At 38.1% G+C, this 25,098-nt stretch overlaps 2 protein-coding genes across 2 annotated transcripts; one reads left to right on the forward strand and one right to left on the reverse strand.

Moving 5' to 3' along the window:
• Positions 1 to 5,501: 5,501 nt before the first annotated feature.
• On the reverse strand, positions 5,502 to 16,318 carry LOC139142835 (arylsulfatase I-like). Its single transcript, XM_070713004.1, has 6 exons — positions 16,223 to 16,318; positions 15,724 to 15,812; positions 11,978 to 12,036; positions 9,733 to 9,850; positions 8,856 to 8,899; positions 5,502 to 5,674 (listed from the first exon to the last, which is right to left on the reverse strand). Exons 1-6 carry the CDS (start codon positions 16,316 to 16,318, stop codon positions 5,502 to 5,504), a joined length of 579 nt encoding a protein of 192 aa, XP_070569105.1.
• A 7,467-nt stretch (positions 16,319 to 23,785) lies between these two features.
• On the forward strand, positions 23,786 to 24,805 carry LOC139142845 (fibrinogen alpha-1 chain-like). Its single transcript, XM_070713016.1, has 2 exons — positions 23,786 to 23,990; positions 24,072 to 24,805. Exons 1-2 carry the CDS (start codon positions 23,786 to 23,788, stop codon positions 24,803 to 24,805), a joined length of 939 nt encoding a protein of 312 aa, XP_070569117.1.
• The last annotated feature ends 293 nt before the right edge of the window (positions 24,806 to 25,098 follow it).

The following is a 25,098-nucleotide window of genomic DNA, read 5'->3' on the forward strand; positions in this document are numbered from 1 at the left end:
GATGTTGATCTGATAAATATCCAGTTGTACTGAGAAGCATTGAGCAGTGTCAAGTTAATAATTAGCTCATTTGCATATTTCATGAAGTCTTATAATTAGTCATATAACTCCGAAATAACTGCATCAAATGTGATGAAAACTGCTGTACATACTGATACGACAGATATCTAAGTCTGTTGTAAAGCATTTTGTAGTGTAAAGTTAATTATGGTTTATTTGCATATTTAATAAACTTTGTAATTAGATATATAACTCTGAAATTTTGGCACCAAAATTTTGTGAAACGTGCTACAGATATTGATTTGATAAATATATAATTGTGCTATGAATCATTGAACAGTGTCAAGTTAATTTAGGGTTTATTTGCATATTTAATGAAATTTGTAATTAGTGACATTACTCTAAAATTACAGCATTAAATTAAATAAAACGTGCTACAAATGTTGATCTGATGGATATCTAATTGTCCCATAAAGCATTGGGCAGTGTCAAGTTAATAAACAGCTCATTTGCATATGTAATTAGTGATTAAACTCTGAGAGTACTGTGCGAAGTTGAAAAAACCTGCTACATATAGTGATAACATATAACTCATTGTTCTGTGAAGCGCACTACTATTAATGAACCTGTTGTAAAACACGTGAGCATATTCAGTTCATATCTGGTTACATTTGTATCTCGTTGCAGTTGGTACTTTTGCAGATGCTCGGCGTTGCATTAATATTTATGAGGCAGTGAAACTGACATTACACGAGATTATTTTTTCAAATGTTAGAGATGTTCAACGTGTTGACTGTTCATTCGCAGGTTTACTAATTATTACACTGGTTGCAATAGTAGCATTGTGAATCCTCTAACCATTGGAGCATGTAGTGTTCATGTGCATGCGTAGCATTCGCATACAAAAAAAGCGGCAACAGGTATTTGATGAATGAAGATGCTGACATCCAGTAGAGTGGAAATTAACGAACTGCAATGCGAGATACTTCGCACTGTTCTCACAACATCCTGTGGATGTGCCTCTCTCTAAATCATTTTTACTCCAGAGACTGAGGTGACTGGATTTAATCATGTAATGTAAGTAGTAAAATCAGTAATGCGCCCAAAAAAATTACATGCTATTATAACGAAATGTGCAATTACATTAGAGTCATAGAAATGTGTAACTTACTCGATCAAATAAAGTACTGCTGTGCTAGAAATGTCTCAGAGGACATTAAATTGAATTAACGACGGTGAGGGCGCATTGAGTAGTACCCTGTCGAGTGTTTCAAACTTTTGACCAGGAAATTCAGGATTGTTTTGACAGTTATATTTACAATTTACTCATATAGGATTGGACGATCGTGATTGAAAATGTGTGTCCGAATAGCAAAGGCTACCTTCTTTCTTTATACAGCGAGCATTCAGGTTTTTAAGGTAAGAACAACTTTACTGTTCAAGATGGGTGGCGTTCTTAACTTAGATAGAGGTATGTTTTTCACCAGTCGTATAATGTCAGGATGATTTGAGTAAGGGCTAAATTTATTACCACTCGTATCGAGTGAATGGAATTCTTGATACGATATATCAAAACGTTATTAAGGACAAAACGAGTAAATGCATCGTGATTAAATGGACTTGATTACCTGAGCTTGATATGGCACTGTATAAGAAATTTAGACATGAAAATCCACGTATACGAATTGGACGTAGAACTTGAAGGATACATAAGAACGCACTTCAGACACTTGAACAACCATCTATCTTTGAACGTCTTATCCAGCTTTAAATGAATGTGAAATGAATAGGCCATTTTGTCACGTGTTTGAAATGATTCTAAGTGATACACTTTTACAAACTTTGTTATATGTTCTTCATTTTGTGCACGTTTTTTTCAAAGTTATTTTCTTTCACGAGGGCCTTTATCCCTGCCACGCATTGTGAGATAATAAGTCAATTACCCCGCCATTAGTGTAAACAAACGATTGGCATTCAATTCAATGGTTGTATAAAATATTATCAGCGTTGAGTGCTTTGTTTTTTATCAATAAAAAATCTTCAAAAACTTTTTCCAGCAAATTTTGTATAGTTTTGAACCTGATGTTCTTAAAAGATGGAAACCATTATTTATTCAGTTATATCACAATTTCAATTTTTATGAGAAATTTGCCTTTTAGATAAATAGCACTTAGTCATCTGTCGATTCCACGGTTTATGCTTGTGGTTTGATGGTCACCCTGTTTATCGAATTCTGAAATCCATTGTAGTATCGTAGGGTGTATGGCATAGGTACTGTACATTTCCACTTCACTTTTCCTTGGAACCAGACTTATGAAAAACGGCCACTTCGTACGTTTTCATTCATACCGTATGGCATACACAGCCGGAAAAATTTTTACCCTGTGATAGACCCTGTACAGACCCTGATTTATTGTCTGTTATTATTGTCTGTTCCATCACTATATTAGAGGACTGTATACAGCAATGCGAATACAGACCTGTTACAGGGGCAGAGATTTTTTTAATGTGCACAATTATGCCCACTCCTGAAATCTGACAAATTTTCAGAACCCTGTAACAGGCCCTGTAAATTTAACATTGACACACCACTGTTTGTACAGCAGTATTTCACTCATGGTCACAGCAGCTGGATAAAGTCAGAAATTATATCACTGTATACATTCCTTTAATAAAAGCCTGATACCTGTTCATACACCCCTGATATCTGAATCAATTTTACAGTCCTGTATTAGAAGTTATTTCTTAGAGACTGTTACAGGTACTTATCAGACCCTGTTACAGGCATGTACTGAAATCTGCCTGTAGTATTCTTGCTGTGTAGAGTGACTGTCACAGAGTACGTCATTCTCGATACTTCGAATATCTCAGGACTTACCTTATATAATCACTCACTGTCTGTGGTGATCGACAGGCAAGGCAAAAGAGTATTCCTCTATCGTGCATGTTTTTTCACCCCCACTATAGAACGATGTTATATTCGCCTATTATATGCTGATGCAAGTTAAATTTTCAGAGTTGCCGAATTTCAAGGTTACATACGTGGAGAAGGGTAAATGTTGTCACACAAAGTCAGGTTTACAACCTGTGTTCGTCATGGGGACATGAATAATTGAAAAAATGTGAATGACAAACTGTATTCATGACGTTTATATCGATGTTCACATAGGTCGATGACTTCCATAAATGACACATTTATTAGCAAAACGCAGGTAGTGGCAATTGGGCGAGGGAATGAGGTTTAATCTTTCAAAGGGCTTTGTCAACGATGAAAACTAGTCTGCAGATGATTATATTTCGAAAGTCTGCCTTATACCATTTTCCTGAAAGAAGTCTTGAGCCTGGAAATTTTTGAGTGATCGGAAAAAGTTTGTAAGCCGATTCTCTTCAGAAACATTAAAAGTAATTGCATTTGTTAGAATCGTCGTCTGAGTGTATACCCTTTTCTGAGCTATGTTTCGCGCCTTAGCACGGTTCTGATGGATGCTTAATAAAATTAATAAAATAGAGATTTTACTTACTAGATCATTACATTATTATAATCATAAGCAAGATTTATGAAGATAATATGATAATATTTATGTAGATAATATCATAATATTTAAGATGGCATTTCGAGAAACTAAATTTTGGTATTGAAAGAAGTGTTTGAAGAAACTAATTGATTGAAGAATTGGTAAAACAGTACCCTTCTCGTCACATCAAAGGCTTGGTCGATTTTTTTTTAATCAAAACCACTGGTCAGACAGCTTTGATATTTTGTATACAGGCCCCTTATGATGGTCTGAGTCAGATAATCTCATATAGTGAGAAACTATACAATTGTGCATTTTAGGAGCAAATTTTACTAATTTTAGGAAAAAGTTCTTTCTCAAGAACTGCTGGTCTGATACAATATAGCTTTGCAATTTGGTATGCTAGTCCCTAGGGACGACCTAAGCTAAATCAGCTGTTCAAAATTGGGGAACTCATAAGTTTGTATTTTTGGAGCAATGTTTTAGTCCGCGATCTTACACGACCTATACCAACCTCAGATAACTTTGAAGGCGTTTTGAAAACTAAAAGAATTATAGTCATATTTGGTATCAATTTGTAGTGACCTTTGATCAAGAAAAGAAATCTGATGTTTTTTTTGATATTATGGATCAATGTTAGCAAATATATTTCACGAAGGAAACCCAAACACTGATAAGGGATTTGGATCCATAAGAATGATAGATGGCAAGATGTACCCTACCATGGATACAAACTCTGGTATATACGCACAGTTGACAGGTCATTAATTAGTAATTAAATCATCACAACATGGGGTACAGCCAAGTGCAACTCATACATTGTATTAATAGGATGGCCACTTATGGATAATATCAGGCCACTCCACCACACAAACACAAAAAACAACAATTATCCCTCAGACACAATATACATGTGCTCCTTCCAAAATTGGAATTTACCAGTGATCACTTGACAAATGAACAGTGGTTTTTGCTTTGATCACAACTTGCAACTTGCAGTAGATAATGTATACTTCCATTAAATTTTGCTTACAATAATTGTCAATCATAGTTATACATCTTTACCAGAAACCAACAAGTATTCACATTTAATGTTACACATACTACTTTGTGATTAAATTACCGAAAAAATTTGAAGAAGAGTTTACCTGCGTGCCTGAAAAATATCACATATTTGTCAACACATAAACTGCATTGTTGGATGATTGTCTTGTAGAGATCATAACTGTGAACAGTTTCGATTAAAACAGATGCATACATCTGATGCCACAGGCTTCATGGTAGGGATAGGTTTGTAAATAGTGAGCAGATTAATCTTTTGGAAGGAACCATTCGATCCACGGAAAGGGGTGATGAAAACCTTAAAATGATACATATCCTTGGATACTGCGATTTCCTTAAAAAGATAACAAGTTAAAAACACTCTATCTTATATTACCCTTGTAAATCTTCCAGTGACCAAGTCTAAGAAACATAAGTGTATCTGTAACCATTAGAAGAAAAACGCATGGATATATCATAATTCATTTGTCCAGGTAAGTCAGCTATTTCGACACTAGTCAGAGATGTTTTCCTTCTGTCTCTTTCATTCTATGCTAAAATTCAGTACAAGTTGCTGGTTAGCCAATACAATACGGAGGTCGGAGTGAGAAATGAAATTTGAGTCACAAAAAAAACCAGTTGATGAGCAAATTTTAACTAACCCTCGATAACAGCTACGCAACTTGTGGACAAAATGATTATGGATCATTGTGTGAAACCTTTCACCCAAACTCATCACATACTATATTCGTTACACACATTGATAAAATTACAAGTTAAAAGAAAAAATAAACTCTTGCATCAACCGTTGTTTATGGACTGAGTTCTGACTGCAGCACATTATCCGCCATCCTGGTACTTTCAAATCATTAAACTTCTTAGAACACAATTTATTTGTGCTAAACGTCTCACGTTTATCGTTAAGGGGGCAATATTGTTCGTTCGTTAACACCATCCTGGTGAGTACACATTGTTAAAATACTTTGGTGAAGATTCATTCATCGACGGGAGGTCAATAGCGGGAACAGCCTCCTCTTCTAGTTCTCTCAGTCGGGTCATCATTTTATCCACTTTTTCACGCATTTCTGCACTGAGATCAATGCGTTCGGTCGGGTCGTCTGCAAAAGACAAAATTAAGAATGACGACCTTTCACTATATTTATCATTCTTGTTCAAAACTCTGTAGATTCTGTGGTATCATGCTCTACTCAAATGACATGTTGTCCTGAAGTATATATTGGAACTAGTATTCAGATCTCAGCATCATATACTCTACAGTTTAAAGGGAGAGGTCGTCCCGTCTGCGGCTGCGCGACTTTCTTGTTGAGAAACATTGCCTCTTCCAAGAAATTGACTACGAATGCCGTGAAAATCTGAAGCAAGTTTCCCGTTATAATAAAAACACATTCATCTACTCACTATACCTTATCACTAACAAAGGTAGAGCCGATGCGACGTGTGAAAATGCCTTCATTCCCTTTATATTGTGTTTCACAACTTAACAATTTTAACCTCCGCTGCATCGGGTATATATGAGATCTGGGTGGCACGAGCTGCTGGGACAAGCAAGGTGAAATGCAAGCTAAATGCTATAATATGTAAATTATTGATGTAAATTTCTCAATGAGTACCCTACTCCTTTAATTATTCCATTTGGTTCGTCATTTTACACCTAACTCCGTTTTTCTGCCATCTAACGCTTTTCGTTTGCTAGTTGAAGTCTGTTCTCATATCGCTATTCAACGTACTGAAGCAGGCGTGAGTTCTCGAATCAGAGAGATGCGCAGTCGTACTTCGCACACTGATAAAATATACTACACAAGATATGACATGTTGTAAGGGTAAAGACGTTTTGTGATGTTTTCTTTTCTATACCTTGAATACCTTCGAAATGTCAAAATGAAACGGTAAAAGTTACGCATTTGGGGCAACATGAATGTCTGACTCAACAAAATGCTGTACAGCATACTTGGATTTGTAGTCAGGTGGAGCAGCCAGTGGGACATACACTGTAAAAATATCGCCTTCTTTTTCGATTCTGACCTTGAAAGAAATAAGTGGCATATTCTTGTACTTGTGTTAAAAGGGATTTCCTTCTAGAAATCCACTTAATTGCTAAAGATAAGATCCAAAGGGATGTCCTCGGCCATTTATAAATAGGACACTTTCCGAAAAATAACCGGTAAAGAATTGCAAAGATGTGTTATTTAAAAACCCACCGCGTATGTTGAACAGCATTGTATAGTGTCCCGCAATATGTGTTTTTGTGTAATCAGGAGCCCATCCATTCTCAGGAGGAGGTATCCAGTCACCTTGAATCAGAAAAAAGTCATTTCTGAGAGACATTCCACATTTCATATGAGTCTTTTCTTGATTAAGTTGAAAGGGATACTCATAATTTGATTACTTCAATTAACACTGACTTTCAGAATATTCTACCGGAAATTTACTTGTTAGCTCACGTGTGTAAACACGTGGGCTAATGTCATAGCGATGTCTATCTGTCTGTCCGTGGATGTGTGTATGTTATTGTGTGTGTGTGTGTCAGTCTGTCTGTTTACGCGATAACTCAAAAACCCCTGAACGGATTGAAGTCAGATTTGATAGACAGGTACCATATGCTACTTGCAAGAAGTGATAAGATTTTGCTTAGTGTGGCTTGCATATTAATGAAGTTATTCAATATCGTTTTTTTTCCGTACAATGGTTTCCCTATGGAGACGGTAATGACAGTGTAGATATATATCAAGAAATACTGCACAAAATTTCATGAAACTCTTCACAGATGACAATCTCAGAACATTATCATGATGCTGGGAGTGTCATGTCAATTGTCTTCTCATTTGCATATTTAATGAACTTTTGTTATTAGTGAGATAACTCTGAAATTCCTGCACCAAACTTGATGATGCGTGCAACAAATATTGATCTGATATATATCTACTTATACTTAGAGGCATTGGGTAGTATCAAGTTAGTAAATAGCTCATTTGCATATTTTATGAAGTTTGTAATTAGTCATATAACTCCGATATAACTGCGCTAAATATGATGAAATCTGCTGCAGATACTTATCTGACTAATATTTAACTGTGGTGTAAAGCATTTAGTAGTGTGAAGTTAATTAAAGCTTAATTTGCATATTTAATGAGCTTTGTAATTAGGTATATAACTCTAAAATGAGGCTTACAGCGTTAAATTTGATGAAACTTGCTACAGATGTTGATCTGATAATATGCCAATTGTACTGAGAAGCATTGAGCAGTGTCAACTTATTAATTAGCTCATTTACATATTTCATGAAGTTTTATAATTAGTCATATAACTCCGAAATAACTTCATCAAATGTGAAGAAAACTGCTGCATATACTGATCCGACATATGTCTAAGTGAGTTGTAAAGCATTTAGTAGTGTGAAGTTAATTAAGGGTTCATTTGAATATTTAATAAACTATGTAATTGGGTATATAACTCTGAAATTACGGCACCAAGCATTGAGCAGTGTCAAGTTAATAATTAGCTCATTTACATATTTCATGAAGTTTTATAATTAGTCATATAACTCCGAAATAACTTCATCAAATGTGATGAAACTGCTGCATATACTGATCCGACATATTCTAAGTGAGTTGTAAAGCATTTAGTAGTGTGAAGTTAATTAAGGGTTCATTTGAATATTTAATAAACTATGTAATTGGGTATATAACTCTGAAATTACGGCACTAAATTTGGTGAAACGAGCTACAGATATTGATTTGATAAATATTTAATTGTGCTATGAAACATTGAACAGTGTCAAGTTAATTTAGGGCTCATTTGCACTTTTAACGAATTTTGTAATTAGTGATATTACTCTAAAATTACTGCATTAAATTAAATGAAACGTGCTACAAATGTTGATCTGATGGATATCTAATTGTCCCATGAAGCATTTAGCAGTGTCAAGTTAATGAATAGCTCATTTGCATATTAAATAAAGTTTTCTAATCAGTGATTAAACTCTTAGAGTACTGTGCGAAGGTGATAAAATATGCTACATATAGTGATATAACAGATATCTTATTGTTCTGTGAAGAGTACAAATATTAATAAACCTGTTGTTAAACACGTGAGCATATTCAGTTCATATCTGGTTTTTGCAATTTTCTGTTTCATTCGTTGTAAATCCAATACTAATGTGGAAAACAAACATGGCCCAATGACATCAGGGTCTCCCATATACACAAGTTGGCATGAGTTGTACTGAAACATTTATTTTGAAATATTCGTACTTTATTAAATGGTGTATTTTATGCTTACTTGGACTTCCAGCTTGTCCATGTATAAGTTTGTAATCGCCTACCCTGCAAAGTAACATAGACAATTCAGTAATCAGCAGGATTAGCAATATTTGCATTGCAGAATAATGTTCTCACGTCCTTTGTACGCTGGGATTTTGAGGACACCTTTGACGGATGGGTTTGTTCATGGTATCAATCGAAACACTGCATGCAAGAAACTATACTGTTAAACTTTCAGAGTTACTCTATGAAAGATTAAAAATTAAAATGAGAAATCGTGTCCATTATGATATTGATATTAAGAGTGACACGCAGGGGCACGAAAGTAAGAAATGGTGAGGCATTGATTTTTTATAAGTCTTTTAACAGCACGATGACGGAGAGACAGTACTTTTAGTCTTCTCAGAATGTTCCCAATACACTGCAGTACACTTTAAAGAGGAAGCCTGGTTATTTATCAGATTTACCTAGAAGCAAATTGACCGACTTGATAACAATTTCAATTGAAAACATAGGACTTACAGCATGTAAATACTTAACGACAAGAAGAACTAATGCGAGAGCCAGGCATTTAGGAATGCCCCTTTAAGTTTCGTCAAGATTGAATTGGATTGAAATTAATTGCGGTGGGTTCTTAGACAGTTAATCCCAAGACAATTACCAACAGGATTAACTCCTACAGTAACATATTGGGTTAATATTACATATTGGGATAGTATTGCATATTGGACTGACTTTATATACAACCCTGGGCATTGCCCAGTCTTGTGAAAGGTAAAAATTTGGCATTCTGATGCCATAGCATAACAGGGTTACAGTGTTGTGCAGAAGTTTTATCGCTAAAAGGTGTGTCACTTGTAGGCATCGGTAGGCAAAGCTTACTGCAAACCCCTTACCTGATGGCCCGAGCGGGAATTGTTTCCATGTGATCGAAATTGTAAACAAATTCAGTACGAGGTGAAGGGTCACCTTTAGATATGGTATTCCAAACGTCGAGACCGTCCATATCTGGATCTTGAAAACAAAGAAGAGATAAGATTAGATAAGGTAAGATTGTATGTTTCTTCACCCACGTCCATCAACAAAAGTTGATAGACATGTAAGAGGTAGCCGACAAACGAACAAGGGTTACGTAAATCACCCGCTTGTGTATTTTGGTTTCGGTCATTTAGTTTTTGCTGAATCATCACTGTCAAAATTCGATTATTAGAGGAAAATAATATATATAAGTATATTGCAGCACGGGTACATCTACCAATAAGTTAAGCAAATATACCTTTACAAAGTTATTTTGCATTATTTTTCTTTTTTTTAAAGCCCCTGTAGCTGTAACTCTTGAAATTTGTTGACCTGAAAAAGGGCTTACTGTTTTCTCTGGCTTTCTATAAATTCTACAAATTAAAAGGATATAGTCCTTTACTATTGTAAAAATGGACAGTTAAATTTGAATTTTAACCGTTATTTTGATTTCCCGCCACTTTTAAAATCTGGTAATATTACAAAGTTAACACGGGGATTGCAGCCATTTTGAATTTCACATATCGTTAAATGTTAGTTAATTTGTTCCTCTGGCACCAAACTTTGCACGGTGACCCCTGATTTTTATTCTTGATTTATGGTGACAGTAATTTCATCGGGGGATATTTTGAGCAAAAGTTGAAGTCTTTCACTTTCGAGGCGCATACAACCTTAAAATTGATGTTTGAGGTTATTTTTGATTGAAATTTACAGGAACATCATTTAAACTACTACAAACTGGAAACAAATGGGCCAATGCTTATTGGTAGCTTATTGTGAGTATGATTGATTAAGAGGGATAAAAATAAACCTTGATTCAAAGGTATGCTGCCATTCTCCATCCATCGCTCTAGGGTTTATGATAAAACGATGCTCATCTTCGGTTGAGCTTTGGTCAAGTATTCTTCTACATGCGGCCAGGCACGTCTCTTTTACAGTGTTATTTTTTGTGCAGAAAGTCAAACCCGAATGATTGGAGGTTGTCTCTAATGTACAATCATACAAAGTTTCACGAATTTACGTGTGTAAGTCTGCATCCCAGCATTGTAAAAAAACATTGACGTTATGGACACACTGTCAGTCAATGAGAAGTCTTGTCCACATTTATGTTGCTTTATTATCAATAAATTCACCCACCAGCGTAATCTCTTTTCGTACTTGCTAGGTCTCACGATAACATTTTAATAATAAATGTGATATCCAGGTGCTAAGTGTGAATAATTTACACTTACAGTTAAAAAGGAAAGTAGCTGTAACTTCTGATAAGTTTTTCCAACATAGGCCTTCCAAACATTACTGATGGAAACAATCAAAGTCCCTACGGTCGACGGTACAATATGCAATTTTAATGTTCTCAATAATTATTCAGTTTCATGTATAAAGCCGGAAACTACAAACATAGTGCATTTTCCCATGACTTCGGGCGTAGAATATCTATTGCAAGAAAAGAGGTGCAAAGTTGTGTGCAAATGAGAACAAGTGTTGCGAAGTGTAGCGAAGCTAAATTAACACTACAATTGAAAGCTTAATGTGATAGGAGTGTTGGTTTATGTACCAGACACTATATGTGAAAATAGTCCCGACTTAAACACGCTGCGCATTGATACATTTCGCTGTATTTAGACTTCTTTATCTAGCCTTCGCTACACTCGCAACACTTAAATACGTAGCGAGAGGGGAGTCTATAAGAAGTTTGCACCTCGGATCTTGCAGTGTATAGCGTAGAACAAAAGACTGTCTTGCTCTAGCAGCACAAAAATGCTGAGAATGCATAGAAAAGTTACAGCATGGAGGTAGCCAATGTCAATGACACTTTTGAAGTCCTGAACAATGAGGATACTGCCCCACTTTTGATGTGTTGCAGCCTGGTGCATACGACGACCAGCAAACGATATTATAAAATGCGCGTCGTACAGAAACGTTCCATCTCTGACCAACAGTGGCCAGTTGTCAATATTATCGACATAATGATTTTCCCAGTAAGTTCCCGTAGACAATCGCCGCCGAAAAGATAGGTTTCATGAGGAGTTATATGTGCAGTAACCAAGAAAGTACACACATTGTCATGGAGAGTACTGCTTATATAACACATACCTAAACTGTCCCATTAACAGGATTGCTTACCTGCTTCACCGCCAACCAAGCTGACTAATGTAGGATACCAGTCTACGATGTGAATTAACCTAGAAGATAAATGAAGTCAATGTTCTCATGATATTAAACTTTACAATATACATGTATTGTCTACAGACCACAAACGTGTTGAGAAAACCCACGCTTGTAGAAGAACGTACACTGTTCGATGCTTCACTTTCACAATCGTTATGTCATAATTTTAAATAGTTGAAGTTGTTCACCCTACATACTGCAAACTTAACCACCAAACCCGATCATTACATTCTTTCTACATTTGGAAATCGCCTTGTCTGTAGAATTATAAGGATCACTTTGCGAAAACGTCTCGCTTAAGACACTGAATAAGCTCTACAAATTTACTCCTTCATATACTGTACTTCTCCCAGCGAAATTTAAAAGAACAAGAAAGGACCAAGAGTGTGAGTTAGGTGTGTGAAGTACGTGAAATTACGATTAAAACGAAAACATAGAGAACAGTTACTGAAGTAGTAATAGTTCGCGCCTCCAAAATGAAACACAAGCTTAAACCTTTGCTCAAATATTCCTCTGGCCATATTTTCAAAATAACGAATAAATATAGGGGGGTGGGGGTGGGGGGTAAGAGAAACAAATAACCCAATATTTACCGACATTGAAATTCAAAATATTCGCAATCCCTGTGTTATCTCTATAGGGGAAATACAATTCCCCATTATCAAAATACTAAGTGACGACTTTACTTACTCCGAGAGCTTCAAAATAAGCCACCAGGAGTGTTACAACAAAACACAATTGTAAAAGTTTTACGGTACAAATACCTGTCCCCGAGGCGCATTCTACCTTAACAATTGCTGTGTTCGCCTTTAGCAGAGGTGAAAATGAATGTGATTTGTGCAGTTTTAGTTAAACTCTAACAGCTGCTTGTGCCGTTAAAGCCTGCTGTAGTCAGTTAAGCTAGAACTTTTCAACCGTAATGGACGTACTACGTGGAGTTCTCCGTCCGAAGAGTAAAGCCGTGTCGTGCCTTCTCTGCGTATACCACATTGGACACTCCAAGCACCTGAGGGCTATAGTATATGCACCAGGGATACGCTTTAAGGGAGCGTTCAGTTATTACGGCCGGGGTTGGCCGGCAAAATTTAGGGGGGCGGTCACCTTAAGGTCGAAAACTGCAAAGGCGGGTGGGGCATATTTTGTTCAAACAGCACAGAGGGGGGATCACTTGATTTTCATAAATATCCATCCCGTCAAAAAGCAGTTTCAGTGTTCAAAGATATTTGGGAAATATAAATGATTTGCTGCGTGATTTCATTCTCTGAAGTAATTTCACTGTTAATCTGACTAACAGTATATGTTTTATCTGTCACATGAACATCTTGTCTTTAAAACTCTATACTGGCTTGTCTTCTTGTAAATTGAGCGCGGTGAGGACTGTAACCTCCATAAATGTAATAATCTCCATAAATGTAATATCAACCATAATTTTAATAAAATGCACCCATAAATGTAATATCACCCATAAATGTAACAAAAATCAACCATAAATGTAATAAAAACACCAACCACAATTGTAATAAATGGTAACCATAAATGTAATAAAAAATCACTCATAAATGTAATACTTGTCATCCATAAATGTAATAAATCTATTTTGTAGTTGATTTTGAGGAATTAGCCCTTCAATGTTTATCTCTGTAATAAGGAAAGAAACTTCACACATTATTCATATCTTAATTGTTTGCGTTTAGTGTGTTTTGTATATTTGAAAGTGTATTTTACGTTTCACTATTTTGTGTACAAAACTGATTGGCCATGGCGAGACACAGCTGTAATCTGAGTGTCAGTGCAGTCTCTACTCCAGAGTGGAGGAGACTGTATAACACTACGATCCTTTAACGCCTTTTTTTTTCGAAATTTGCCGCACTTTCATAATCAGTCGCCTCAAATTCATCTTCAGTGGATGAATTGTCTGGAATAATCGATAGATTTTTTCGGTATTCCTATGTTGTCCCACTTGAAGTTTGTTCCTTTGCTGGGATGTTAGGAGGTCTAATTCTGTTCTACTTTGTCTAAGGTAGTGTTCGTAATGTTTTTTGACTAGATTGAAATATAGATATATGTTCTCGTCAACATGTTTTGTGTCGTAAATTCTGTTTTAAGGTTGTGTATTTCTCTGTTATTTGTTCTGAGTCATCTATAATAAACTGTGTGATATCACTGGTTGACGAGTTATTTTGACGCTTCCTTATTATGTAATTATCAGTGTCTAGAACTGCTCTTCCACTACCATTATCTAACGGTTTGATCAGTACCTCGCCGTTTTCTGATTGTGTTCTCAAAGTACTAAATTCTGTGTTTCGGAAAGGAAACCTAGTTTCAGGAAAGTATGTTATAACATTACACTTGTCTTAATAAAGTTATTATTTACTCAGGGCATTGATAAACAAATGACCATATACAAGTTCAAGGTTATTACATTTATGTTTGAGTTTTATTACATTTATGATTAATTTGTTTATTAAATTTGTGGTTGCGGGCTGTTACATTAATGGTTGACTGTTTTATTACATTTGTGGTTGATTTCAATACGATTGTGGTAGATATTACATTTGTGTTGATTATTACATTTGTGGAGGTTACAAGGACAATGAACAATTCCTATTAGCCTTTGGCAGAGGTAAGGCAATGATAAGGTGCAAGCTATGTGTTAAACTTAACCCTTGCTTACATTGAAAGGCTCCGTGCACACAACTTATCTGCATAAATAAACACAAAGGCTAGAATAAATTTGAAAAGTGTGCATGACTTTGTTTTTATGTCAATTAGCAATTAGGAAGAAATACATAAATATGCCTTTTTGTATTATAATAAATATGAAAAATATATGTGTATATACTATATATGTCCTTGATCAAGCACTTTTACCGTAGCTAACTTTGTTTTACCTTACCCTATGAGCGGTGGGTAGCTACTAGGCCTGTAAATCGGCTGTTTGACCCCTCCATGACCTTATATGTTGGCATTTTTGTTATATGAGGGAAGAACACGAAAACATGTAAACTCAGAGAGAAAGATCATAAATTATTTGGAAACTGTTCAGAATATAGACAGTGGCAGTGACAGCGACTTATTAGACTCGAGCTTTTGCTGAGGAATCGATGAAACTGGCAGTAGCATTAGTGATGAAGAACTGTTTGAACCTCCAAGAAACAGTAGACAATGTATACAAGTTCTTAGAGAAGAGAAGCATCTTGGAAAAATCTCTTTTCCACTGATGTTATATTGTATCTTTGCACCGGTAATGGCCAGTGTTATCATTACAAATTGCATCAATACTTACTCAAGCAAAAGGAGGGGAGAAGCATGAAATTTTTGTGATCTTAAAAGGGGTTTATCAATTTCTGGGGGCAACGGGAGGGTTTAACTTGTTTTGACTGATGCAGAGGAAGAATTTGCCGGCCAATTCCGGCCATAATAATTGGACGCTCCCTAAAGGCATCGTATCGGGGTTTATTTGGAAAACGTTAGAAATAGTCAAAATTCTCTTTTGTTGCGGCCTTAAGTGAATTTAAATTGCTGGCACTATTAATTAGGCTTTATACAAGAAAAGACAAGGTGTTCATATATGAACTGTTAAACAATGTGGATAATGAGTGTTAAATCATTGCATCTGTAAATTACTGTAACATAGAAACCTACTGGTCATTTTCGTAACCTGTTTTTTTCAACATTTTACCATGAACAAGGGTAACAACCCTAGTACCCCGCCTTCCCACAGTGTATGTTTGGAACCACGTAGAGGCCAGTTACTGCCAGCGTTGTCACCGTTCGCCGGTCCACCATTCTGAAATACAAATACATGCTAAGATACAGAACCAGTAAAAGGTTTTAGGTTGTTCTGTGGTAGAGCGCTACCTAAACCATGGAGCTAAAATAGCTAAACATTTGCCCAAATAGTTGAATATCCCGTACACTGTAATTGCGTCTTTTGCTTTCTTGCTTCCTGTCCCTGTCTGTCGGTAAAACCTGTGTATGTCAACAGTGTTCCTGTCCCTTCGAACTCAACGCCATCGGCTGGATGGCAGCCCGGGTGGCAGTGCCTTTGTGTCGGTCTCTGTAATGAAAGTTTCGTCAAGGTTCATTTGTCTCTACCTGTGTTACATAGGACTCCCTGATATTGCCCCTCTTCTGTTCGTCAAACTGCCTGTCTGTCCAACGTTAGTCTCTTGCTTTGAAATGACATTGGTCACTTACGTCTGACATAAATATGAGTAACGTGTCCTCCCAGAATCCATATTCCTTGAAAGCTTCAACCACGGCAGCGACTGCGTCATCCATGGCTGTAACCATGGCTGAAACGATATTAATAAAATAACAAGCAAATAACTTTTAAGTAACGCAAATCAAAGTGTCACTGCTCTAAACGGTCTCAAAAAGTTATCGGTACTACATCTGCACGTTAGATAGATGTTTTATAATATTGCCGTTTTGCTTCTATTTGATTTACAGTCACAGGGATTTATAATTAGATGAATGGGCACATATGTGGACGAAAAAACAAAAACAGGGATAAACAGACAGACAGACAGACGGACCGACAGATAAGCAGACAAACAAACAAACAAAAAGGCAGGATGAAGGAAGAGGATGGATGTAGAGGCACAGAGAGTCATGGATAGATAGACAAATCTGAATAGATTGGCAGACCTTGATCAATAGACCAAGACATAGGCAGAAGCAGAAGAAGGCGTAGAAGCTGTAGAAGGCGTCATTATGAGTGTATCTTCCTAAACCTACCTAGCTTAATTCTTCGTCCTGTGTCGTTGATGTGCGAATACATGTCAAGATACTTTTGCGGTGCCTAGTTAAAGGAGTAAAAATGTAAACAAAGAATGCTCTTCCATTTTGCGGGTATTGATGATTAAAATCGTTAAAGCCTTGAGATTTGCAGTCTCGAGCCACGTCAAATCATCCCCTCGTCTGAACCCGAACTCGGTGGAAACACAATGCATTTCGATTTTGGCGGGTATTTTGGTGCTGCTGATTTTCCCCAGACCTGGCTGTACCCATACATTTCGCCATTACATTCTTACGCACCCCGGGGCAAAATACTTTACAAATGCCATTCAGACCTTAGAGATAGCACAATGTACGCCACCTAGATGTCTGTGTGCTAGCTCTTTTGTCGGACAGATGTCAAGAACACGAAAAAAATATTCCTTCCGATTGATAATTAGCAAGTCTCTATGCTTTTATGTTCTTTTACGTCGTTTTCTCCCTTTATGCTACACGTACTTGCTTTATAGCAGTTTGTATTTTGTTTTACGTGATTGTCTTGTCATCAGTGCAGGGTTGTATCATATGTAAAATAATCGTCTATTTTACGGGACTCATCACTTTCGATTTTTGCGGGAAACTTTCCCCAGTCCCAGTAACTTTCTGGGAATGACACCTTGTGCTGAATTTGACACCCTACCTCAAGTGGTCCGTGTACACTTTGCAATGCAAAATACATAAACATCGGAGTCCTCTTGTCATGATTCTTCACATACTTGATGACCTTGTTGCTAAATAAATACTGTGGTTAAAAATACACAGAATTAAAATTGTGCATAAGAGATAATATCACATCAATGAGACAAAATGTTATGAATGACCTGATTGTAAGTTCTTGCGACTAGTCCTGCTCGCTCTCTGCAATGGCGACGATGTGAGATAAAAGAACGTTAAACAAAGTTTCCTTACATGGTTTACATCTATAAATGAGAGAGAGAGAGAGAGAGAGAGAGAGAGAGAGAGAGAGAGAGAGAGAGAGAGGGGGGGCAGGGACTACAACTTGTACAATTGAAGGTCAGTTCCGGTTTCATTTTGATTGACTTTATTCCGTCAAATCGCAATCATACCCATCTATAATCCGATAGCACTTGGTCAAAATTCATAATACAATAGTGATAAACATAGACTCTAAACAGCACAGAACAGACAGATAATCACCGGTAGACACAACAAAGTCAAATTCACGAAAGAAAGATATATGGACCTCTGGCCAAAAGACCAAGAAGTGATGTCAGGTGTTTTGAAAATAGTAAGCGAATCCTGCCCCGCATGTGACACCCGCCATATATCAAGCTGTAAGTCAAATAGGTGGTCAGTCTATCAAAAGGTCGGTCAATTAATCAGTTAATCAATTAATCAATCAATAAACCAGTAACGAATGCTAAAAACGAGCGAAATGACAAAACGACAGAGCTCGAAGATAAAGATAGCCATGATATTTTGCTGTATTTTAATGCAAACATTTCGAGGCTTTTTAGGGAACTCTTCATAAATCGCCGATATGACAGTGACAGTGTTTTATTACCCTTTATTTATAGACCAACCTTTGTATTTCCCAATCAACTAAATGCATGAACTCGTCGAGTTAAATAGAATGTACCACGGCTAGCCAAAAATAGTTAATTAGAAGATGACAAAAATGGGTGTCTAATAGTGAGGTGACTTTTTCGTCCATTGAAAATGTTTTAAGAAAATGTTTGATCGATCGCAAAGTTGACCACATGTTATCGAAATAACTTAAACAGTATCTAGTATCAAGTTAAAAGCAAGAAAATCATAAAAAAGAAATGTGACGTCATGTTCATTATTGTTCCCCGCCAGCTGACAGGGAAGATAAAACGTTAATTGATCATCCAAACACGGCTGTGCCATAGACCAAATTACTACATTACGAAAACAGAAAGAACAAATCATCGTCGATGGTGTAGTCTCTGCTGTGTCAGCTGTTTTCAGGAGCTGATGATCCCTGTTTAGATTGTAGCACTTCTCTCCTGTGATTGGTGCAATTACAAATTGATTTACATGTCTACATTATAGTACATTGTCCGTATGTTAAGATTGAAATGTTCTATACAGGCATGAAACAGACAAAAACTTATGATACAATGACCGCAAAACAGTCATGTTGGATCATATTGTGACACAAGTTGACGCACATATATACATTTTAGTATGTTGACCTTGTGTAAAGTTTTAATGGCACGTGCTCATGCATGTTTAACTAATGGTTCCAAAGATGGCTTAAACAACAAAATTGTTAATCAGCGGTCATACTGGATTCTATCGTGACACAAGTTGACGTGAAGATGAAGACCTTACTGCATTTACCATGTACCAAAGCGAATGGAGTTGGTTCAGACTCTTAGGAGCGTAGGCGCTAGACGTAAAATAAAAAATGTCCGCAAACGCGGCATATTGCATTACTTTGAGACACAAATTGTGTGCCATTGTATATCGTCCGAAAACCGACTTCAAATGAAATATGTTTAGGCATGGATGCGAAATATGTTTAGGCATGGGTGCGTAATGGCTGAACATGAAGACATAGTACACAAATTCGTCAACTGATGACAGTTAGGCTGCGTTAACAAAAAACGGTGAGGGATTCGAATTTTTTGGGGGTAGTGGAGGGGGAGACTTAAAAGTTTGGCTCTGCCTATGGGGCGGGCAGGAAAATTTTTAGTTCCCTTTTACCTTTACATTTTGCAATTCCAAGGTTTGTCAGGTAATGAATAAAATAATTTAATGTCATCAAGTTGTTATAATGCTAGTTATAATTAAGCAAAATCTAGAGCCACTTTGTCACATTTCCCGACTTTTATCTCGAAAAACTCCAAACATGTATGATTTTTCTTTAAAAAACCCAAACAAGTGGGCCTAGTAAAGGAGTAGAAGCTGCAACTGTTGATATTTTTTTCAATATTTCTATGGACTATATCAAATACAGTTTCTTATTGTCTCCCTACAGTATGCTGAAACACACAATTGTCGGCAAAGCCTGTATATAAATATGAATTTGATGATAATTGAATTAAAGTCCAGACTGAAAGTCATTAGTCAATGATCCAACGTCAATGCACAGTACACATACACAGGCTGTGCTGGCAAAGCTGAATATAGGAGTAGAACAAGAACACAGTCTAGTTACATGAACAAAATTATTGTCAAAATAATAAAACTTCATACAGCTACTGACTTGCTATTGCAGTGTCACTGTCACTGCATATTGGCAGTGATAGAGATAGCTCTAAGTTTGATGTAGTTGAAGAAGAGTTTGGGTCAAATGACGCTCATGACAGTGAAATATACTTGTATATAATATCGGACTTGATAGCAGCACGTGGAAGACCAGGAGACTTGAAAGTCATCAGGGATTTTTGAATTCTGGCATATGAGAATAATCAATATTAAAGAAAAAGATGGGGTCACCATGCTTAATTTCTAAATTTCACATTCTAATCGCAAAATAACACAAAAGTAAAACTTTAAATAGTAAAGACTGAGGAAAAAAAGTGTGACTGAATGGAAAAATAATCGCAGTCATACCAATTCATATCCAATAACACTAGGTCAGAATTTGTAAGACAATAGTTGTAAACATAGACACAAAACAGCACAGAACAGACAGTAAATAGACGATACACAAACAAAGTCAAATTCATGAAAGAAAGATATATGGACCTCTGGCCAAAAGACCAAGAAGTGATGGCAGGTGTTTCGAAAATAGTCAGCGCATCCTGCCCCACATGTGGCACCCGCAATATATCAATCTGTAAGTCAGATAGGTAGTGGTTACTAACTATTATTTATTTTCTACCAAATTTGCCATTATTACACCTAACTTTTATAGATTAAAACGCTTATTTTAACGTTCAAGTTATGCCAATTTTGAGCAGCATCTAAGTCATCTATGTCTCGTACTGTTGAAAAATAGTTTTGGTAGGTCACTATGGTCAGTTTTTCACTATGACAACTTGGCAAAAGGTAGCCAGGAATTCATAAATTGCATACTCTCTCACGATCGTCATTTTGTGTGCTCTTGAGCAGGTGCCATTGACGTGGCCAGAGTTGGATTGATTCAAGTTGGCGTAGACTGATATCCAAATAATCCACTGCTGTGTTTAAAAATGAATCAATTAAGAACTTGCCTCTTAGGATTATGGCTTTATAAACTGCTCATGACAGGTAGTATCGAACACTTCGGGTAGAACTTACATGTTTATTTTTTCATTGAGTGCATCCCTGATAAGTATGCGGATGTAGGATAATTTGGGGAGAGGGACTTGAAAAAGTTTAATCATATAGACGGGGGTGGCTTAAAAATTTTCGATGGTACTGAGGGGGTCTGAATAAAATATTCAATCGCGATTCCTCCAGACTCCCAACTTTTATTTGTGAACGCAGCCTTCATCGTATCATAAAATACATGTAAATTGACGTGAATATAAATGTCGTAGTACAGATACTCTGTCCTTGTACCAAGATTGAATGAAATAGGTTTAGGCATGTCTGAGTGCTGAGTTTGAACGGACAGATTGAAGAGCGCACGAAACCAAGTCCTTGGAGTCCGTGTAGGGGGCTGATAAAGTGAAAAGTAAACGAAAAGGGACTGAAGGAATCAATTAAAACTCGAAACCGCTTTAGGGGTCAAACTTTGAGAGCAATATTAATTCTGTAAATTCTGTATGTGTAATATACTGAAAGAATACTGATAGCAACAACAAAAAGTACGGCAACCGGTCAGACATTACCAATATTTTGCAGAAATCACAATTTTAAGCCACTTCAAGCAGTGCTTTAAATAACATAAAAACGACTACGAGTTCTGAGGAATAACTCTTTACTTCGACTACTTTAACCACTTACTGAATTATAAAACAAATATCTGAGATTACATACCGATGAATACACACCATCTTGACTCCAATCAGGCGTGAAGTCTTCTCTTAAGTCTAAATATCCGTTTCCTTAAAATTCGAACAATAACGAGTGATTAATTTAACAATGTTTGTGCTTATCCACGATGAAATACTGGTATATAATCCACAATTTGATAACAATGACAACAGGGTCTGTGGTGATGATTGTCACTATCATGACGATTACAGCGAGGTCTGTGGTCTTGCTTATCATTGCCATGACGATGACAGAAAGGTCTGTGGTGATGCTTATCACTGCCATGTCGATGACAGCAAGGTCTGTGGTGATGTTTGTCACTGCCATGACGATGACAGCAAGGTCTGTGGTGATGCTTGTCACTGCCATGACGATGACAGCAAGGTCTGTGGTGATGCTTGCACTTCTATGACGATGACAGCAAGGTCTGTGGTGATGCTTATCACTGCCATGACGATGACAGCAACGTCTATGGTGATGCTTGTCTGTGCCATGACGGTCACAGCAAGGTCCAGAAGGTCTGTGGTGCTGATTGTCTGTGCTATGACGATGACAGCAAGGTCTGTGCACAGGGTAATGCAGACATTATTCGTCGAGAATTTGTGAATATGATCAATAAACGGAATGTATTAAACTTTTATCCTTAGATACGCCTTACGGATAATGCCTGCAGTACCGTGTAGCCTCTGGTAATGCTCACTTCCATGACGATGACAATGCTGAGTGTGAAATGTTTCATAATTATTTGTCCTTGGTGGCGATGACTAAATATAGTTGTGACTGTACTTTGCATTAACAGTTGTGGTTTTCCTGATAGATTAGATTAGATTAGATTAGAATAACTTTATTGTCCAAAAATTGGAAAATCGTCTTTTTATCACTCGCAGTAAAATACGTACAATAAAATGAAATACAAAGATTAAATGGCACACATAGAAACACAATTACAAAGACACTGCTGATCAACAGCACATGAAAGTGATTTGAAAAAAGTGGTTAAAACTACAAATTGAGTTCAACTCATTCTGTGTTGTTTAAAATAGATATTGCTGACGGAATGAAAGAATGTTTGTAAAAATTTCTCCTAGCTATAGGCACTCGATATCTGCGCCAAGACGGAAGTTTCTGAAACAATCTGTAAAGTGGATGTGTGCTATCATTAAGATTGAACGTGTTTTTCTGTTCATGGAATTGTGATATAAAACTGATAAGGAATTTGCTGTGTTCCAATAACTTTGCTTGCCGTATTGATTACACTACTAAGTTTAAGCTTATTTCTTATAGTGAGATTTCCATACCATGTTACGATGTTAAAGCTTATCACACTTTCTATTAAACTCCTATAAACTCGTTCAAGTATACATTGACTGACATTGAAGCTTTTCAGCTTCCTTAGCAGAAATAGTCACAGATATCACTGTATCGATTAGTGTTTGCCAATTTCCGAAACAAAGCTTACCAAGTGTGTGCCTGAAATAGTCTTCTTTTGCGGTGTAGAAACCATAGAAATGATCAAAACCCCGCCTGTTCGGCGTGTACTCTTCCTTGCAGTGACCAAGATGCCATCTAGAGAACGATAAGTGGGTCAAGGGTGAAACATCAGACGGGGGAGGGCCAAGGGTGGACCATCAGACTGGGGAGTGTCAATGGTGGACTATCAGACTGGGGGAGGATCAAGGTGGACTATCAGACTGGAGAGGGCCAAGGGTGGACCATCAGACTGGGGGAGGGTCAAGGGTGGACTATTAGACTGGGGGAGGGTCTAGGGTGGACTATCAGACTGGAGAGTATCAAGGGTGGACCATCAGACTGGGGGAGGGCCAAGGGTAGACTATCAGACTGGGGAGGGCCAAAGATAGACTATCAGACTGGGGGAGGGTCAGGGTGGACTATCAGACTGGGGGAGGATCAAGGGTGGACCATCAGACTGGGGAAGGGCCAAGGGTAGACTATCAGACTGGGGGAGTGTCAAGGAGGGACCATCAGACTGGGGGAGGGCCAAGGGTAGACTATAAGACTGGGGGAGGGCCAAGGGGGAAACATCAGACTTGGGGAGGGCCTAGGGTGGACCATCAGACTGGGGGAATGTCAATTGTGGACTATCAGACTGGGGGAGGATCAAGGGTGGACTATCAGACTGGAGAGGGCCAAGGGTGGACCATCAGGCTGGAGAGGGTCAAGGGTGGACTATCAGACTGGGGGAGGGTCAAGGGGGACTATCAGACTGGGGGAGGCCAAGGGTGGACTATCAGACTAGGGGAGAGCCAAGGGTTTACTAACAGACTGGGGAGTATCAAGGGTTGACCATCAGACTGGGGGAGGGCCAAGGTAGACTAATCAGACTGGGGTAGGATCAAGGGTGGACCATCAGACTGGGGAGGGTCTAGGGTGGACTATCAGACTGGGGGAGGGCCAAGGGTGGACTATCAGACTGGGGGAGAGCCAAGGGTTGACTATCAGACTGGGGGAGTATCAAGGGTGGACCATAAGACTGGGGGGAGGGCGAAGGTAGACTATCAGACTGGGGGAGGGTCAAGAGTGGACCATCAGACTTGGGGAGGGCCAAAGATAGACTATCAGACTGGGGGAGGGTCAAGGGTTGACTATCAGACTGGGGAGTATCAAGGGTGGACCATCAAGACTGGGGGAGGGCCAAGGGTAGACTATCAGACTGGGGGAGGGCCAAAGATAGACTATCAGACTGGGGGAGGGTCAAGAGTGGACTATCAGACTGAGGGAGATCAAGGTTGGACCATCAGACTGGGGAGGGCCAAGGGTAGACTATCAGACTGGGGGAGGTCAAGGAGGGACCATCAGACTGGGGGAGGGCCAAGGGTAGACTATAAGACTGGGGGAGGGCCAAGGGAGAAACATCAGACTTGGGGAGGGCCTAGGGTGGACCATCAGACTGGGGGAGTGTCAATGGTGGACTATCAGACTGGGGGAGGATCAAGGGTGGACTATCAGACTGGAGAGGGCCAAGGGTGGACCATCAGGCTGGAGAGGGTCAAGGGTGGACTATCAGACTGGGGAGGGTCTAGGTGGACTATCAGACTTGGGGAGTATCAAGGGTTGACCATCAGACTGGGGAAGGGCCAAGGGTAGACTATCAGACTGGGGGAGTGTCAAGGGGGACCATCAGACTGGGGGAGGGCCAAGGGTGGACTATCAGACTGGGGAGGGTCTAGGGTTGACTATCAGACTGGGGGAGGGCCAAGGGTAGACTATCAGACTGGGGAGAGCCAAGGGTTGACTATCAGACTGGGGAGTATCAAGGGTGGACCATAAGACTGGGGGAGGGCCAAGGGTAGACATCAGACTGGGGGAGGGTCAAGAGTGGACTATCAGACTGGGGGAGGATCAAGAGACGGGACAACTTACTTTCCGACGATGTACGT

This window comes from Ptychodera flava, chromosome 1 (genome assembly GCF_041260155.1).
Source record: "Ptychodera flava strain L36383 chromosome 1, AS_Pfla_20210202, whole genome shotgun sequence".
NCBI classification, from domain to species: Eukaryota; Metazoa; Hemichordata; class Enteropneusta; family Ptychoderidae; genus Ptychodera; species Ptychodera flava.